The 4358-nt window shown below is 31.6% G+C and overlaps 1 protein-coding gene across 2 annotated transcripts; it reads left to right on the top strand.

Annotated features, from left to right (window-relative positions):
* Positions 1-2172: 2172 nt before the first annotated feature.
* On the top strand, positions 2173-3769 carry LOC112466100. 2 transcript variants are annotated; one of them, XM_025033987.1, is made up of 3 exons: positions 2173-2380; positions 2458-2664; positions 3330-3769. In XM_025033987.1, exons 1-3 carry the CDS (start codon positions 2368-2370, stop codon positions 3449-3451), a joined length of 342 nt encoding a protein of 113 aa, XP_024889755.1. In that variant the 5' UTR covers positions 2173-2367; the 3' UTR covers positions 3452-3769. The 2 variants fall into 2 exon arrangements, with proteins under 2 accessions (XP_024889755.1, XP_024889754.1); XM_025033986.1 differs by lacking the exon at positions 2173-2380 and having other exon boundaries at positions 2419-2664.
* Positions 3770-4358: the final 589 nt, after the last annotated feature.

Below are 4358 nucleotides of genomic sequence, written 5' to 3' on the forward strand. Positions count from 1 at the left end.
CATTAATTCACCACAGCATAAACGTAATATTAGATAATGAAGAATTCGCAAAATAATCACTAGGATAATATGAAGTATCTGAGTAAGAGAATTTATATCAACGTACGCAAACGGTTCTTTGATAATTATATTACAGCGCCTGAAACGGTTTATATATTTCGCAAGTAAAACATTCTACTCTAGTATTGAATGTAACGAATGTCCGCAAATTAACGTAATGAACTACAAAAGATATTATAGAATTGATTATACCGAATTAATCGCACAAAAGAAAGAAGTAAAGTTTTTCATTGTCAAGAAAATGGTTGCAACGAAAGAATTAATTAATTAATGGATTTTTAGACTGAGCTCAGTGTTACAATTAAACTCGAGATGAAATCCTAATATCTTTTCAAAAGGCGAGGAAGTCTTCCTCTCGCTTGCTCTCGTGAACTCTGCAAGCTATAACCGCAAAGGGTAACCTTGAGAGGATTGATTATCTCTCTCGTAACGGTAGACGAAAGTCTAACGTTCTCATTTCGTAACGGTAGACGAGAGTCTAACGTCCTCACTCAAGTATATTTACAAAGGTTACCTTTTGATTGACGATAACATCACCTTGGATGTTCACACAATGAATATATGTCGAAAGGACCAAGCCAAAACCTCTTTTATCCAAGACTTCGAAAGGGCGTTTTATCTCATGCCGAAAAGGCTTTCTCGAACGTTCCAGAAAATGGCTGCCTTCCTCGAGCTTTCCACGTGCCGGCATGGCTCGCCGGGACGTATCTCACTGGCTTTCTTTCTGCGACGATAGTTGTTGTCCTTTATTTGCTGCGTACATGACAGTTATATTGGCTGCTGCACACGGAGAGGCAGATCTCGGCTACCTCACAACTCGATTACAAGAAAACGGCAAAAAGATGACGCAACTACGTATTTTATTAGAACTGATTGCTACGGATGTGTAACGCACGATGTCCGGAAGACGAATGCTCGCTCGCCCGGGCTGCGCGCCCCTCCCAACATGCGCACGCAAGCGCGCGGGAAGCCCGCGCCCGGCCGCTCTCGAACGCCTGGGTTACTACGCGGTCGGGACCTATTTCGCGCATAAACATTCGCGCGTTTCGACCTACCGCAATATGAACGCCATAGATGGCTGCACTGACACGATCTCTCTCTCTTTATACGTTGACTTCATACAATATTTGTTTTATTATTAGAAAGAAAGAAATATACTCTCAAAAGGACAAATTTTTGCTTGGCATTATAATTATTTAAATTTGAAACTACGAAGTTTTCAATATTTTAATATACTATTTTATTTATTTCAACTAAAATCTACATTTTTGAGATTATGTTATGATCTTGTTATTAAAACGAGAATAATGGATAAACGCTAGTGCGATTATCCATTTTACATGTCATAAATAATTATATTATAATTATACCTATATCTACTATAGTACTTATACTTACGACACTTATAATGCAAATTGATATGAATTAATTTTGCTTTCAAGATCTTTTAATTAAATTGATACTTGATACTTTGTACTGTATTTACAACGGATGGCCAAAATGTATACTCCTTGTCATCAGTTAACCATTGTTTCGGTACTGTAACCAAGCCATTGTTCAGTAAAATTATGTAAAATATGTCGTTTTTTTATTTTTCTAAAAAAAATGATAAAAATGTGTGCGCATGCTGCTAACATTTTGCTTATTGGACTATTTCATACAATGTAGTACTTATCAATATGACATTCATAATGCTGATTGATTAGATTAGAGTACTTAATTACTATTAATGTACTACTAATTAGCCTACGCTGCAGAACATGTGACCACGTGGCATTAGATATTATAAATACGTAGCACCGTATTTCTAGATTTTTCCTTTGTCGAACGGAATTTCACTGTGTACTACTAATTTTTACCAGCCATTACTAGCCATGCGCTGGCCACGCTGTCCGTGGAGAAGACTAGCTCCCCTCTATTGACAGCGCGGCCAGCGCATGGCTGGTAAAGGCAACACTACACTTGGCTGCTCAGCACACACGTTGTTCAGCATAGGCTAGTTAGTAGTACACAGTAAAATTCCGTTCGACAAAGAAAAAATCTAGAAATACGGTGCCACGTATTTATAATATCTAATGCCACGTAGTCACACGTTGTGCAGCGTAGGCTAATTAGTAGTACATAGTTAGTAGTACACAGTGAAATTCCGTTCGACAAAGGAAAAATCTAGAAATACGGTGCTACGTATTTATAATATCTAATACCACGTGGTCACACGTTTTGCAGCGTAAGCTACACAGTGAAATTCCGTTCGACAAAGGAAAAGTCTAGAAATACGTTTCCACGTATTTATAATTAATCAGCATTATGAGTGTCATAGGTAAGTACTACATTGCATAAAATAACTTAAGAAGCAAAATGTTAGCATGTGCGTACATTTTTACCATTTGTTTCCAGAAAAAGTACAGAAAAATGACAAATTTTACATAGTTTTACTGAAGGATGGCTTAGTTACAGTACCGAAACAATGGTTAATAGATGACAAGAAATATACATATTGGCTATCTGATGTAAATACAGCACAACGTATGAATTTAATTAAATCTTGTGCCGAAGTAAACTTAGAATGGGAAAAATACGAGATAGAATGTAGATATGGAACAAGTTTGTATTTACCCACTATCTATTCTTAAATTATGTATACCTTTATTTAGACTTGCAATAATTTCGGCCGTAAAATTAATTTAATTTAACGTGAATTTAATTATTGATTTAATTCTTAATTTTAATCATGCATATTCTATGCTGAATCATTGATTTATATAAATATTATTTCTAAAATATCACTCTTTATAATTGTCAAAAAATAATCTAGTAAACTCTTGTAATTATATTTAATTTTTTACTTAAGCAGTAATATTAAAATAATAGAGCTTTAATATTGAAAAATTAATATTTATTATTTGAGTAAAGAAATCTAATTTTGCAGAACATTATTAGAATATATTAATTTCTAATGTTACAATTAAATAAAATCCTGGGAAAACAAATTTATATATAATCATATAGGATCATATATATTTATATACCATTATATAAGAATTATAAATAATATACGACCATACATAATTACGGTACATATAATTGTATATAATTATTATAATTATATTACTTATCAGAAGCATTATATATAAAATTATAATACGTAACTTACATAAAATGCTTTTCGTAAGTGATTATATTCCATATATGATTATATATAATTACTTGACGCTACTTTATTTATTTGTAAATAATTATAACAATAAATAATTTTTTTTGGTAAAAAGAAACTTATAAAAGGGCTCGAGAAAAGGAAAAATTAGCAGAGAAAATATCCGACATTAATACTATACTTCAGATGAAGAAGAAAATAAACGTAAAAGAAAATTACGCTGTAAGAAAACTTTAACTACTTCTGAATCTGAAGATAATGCTTCTGTTGCTGCAAAATTGCCAAAAAGAAATAAACCTCCACAATTGACGTATCCAGAACCACCAACTTCAAAAATTACATCTGTGTCCAGTTTAAATATGGATTACATTGACACAAATAAATTAGATTCCAATAGTGAGATTGAAGAAGACATTGATAAGTATCACAAATCAAACAATTCAAATCCTCGGAAAAATACAAGTAATAACTCTGTTGTAAAAAATTTGGCATGTAACAAAAGTCAAGAAGCTACGGGTAAAAGTTTGGCATATAACACAAATAAAGAAGCTACGGGTAAAAATTTTATGTTTGGAATATTATTATATAAAAAATCTTATTATATAACTTAAAATTTTGTTTTCATAAGTAACTAAAAATTTTTTTAAATATTAACTTTTTTCCAGAAACAAAAAAAATTCAAAAAATTCATTATTAGTAGTTTGGTAGATATTACTAATCGCGTAAAGAGTTGCGAGTGTTTGTTAAAGAAACTGCACAATTCTTCTGAGCAATTGGAAAATCAGATTTATGATACTGACAACAAAATCTTTGATGAAAAATTCCCTATGAAAAGTCTCGATGACGTAAGAGATATTGAACAGCAATTAAAACATGATGAGACATTTAAAAACCAAGTTGTAAGTAAAGATAAACATATTATCCAATAATACTTGTATATTTTTTACTTATTTAGAAAAATGTAGACATTTTTTTAAGTTTTACAGTATTTCCACTTTTTTTTGGAAATGTAATTGGTATATCATTGTAAATATCCGTTATCAAAATTTATTTTTTTTACAGAAATCGGCACTTTATTTCTACTCACAAAGTACTATGAAAAAAACCGTTACGAGAATTATGACAACATTGTTTACAAACGAAG

The sequence above is a fragment of the Temnothorax curvispinosus genome, unplaced genomic scaffold (assembly GCF_003070985.1).
Source record: "Temnothorax curvispinosus isolate PA1 unplaced genomic scaffold, ASM307098v1 QBEX01015862.1, whole genome shotgun sequence".
Classification (NCBI taxonomy): domain Eukaryota; kingdom Metazoa; phylum Arthropoda; class Insecta; order Hymenoptera; family Formicidae; genus Temnothorax; species Temnothorax curvispinosus.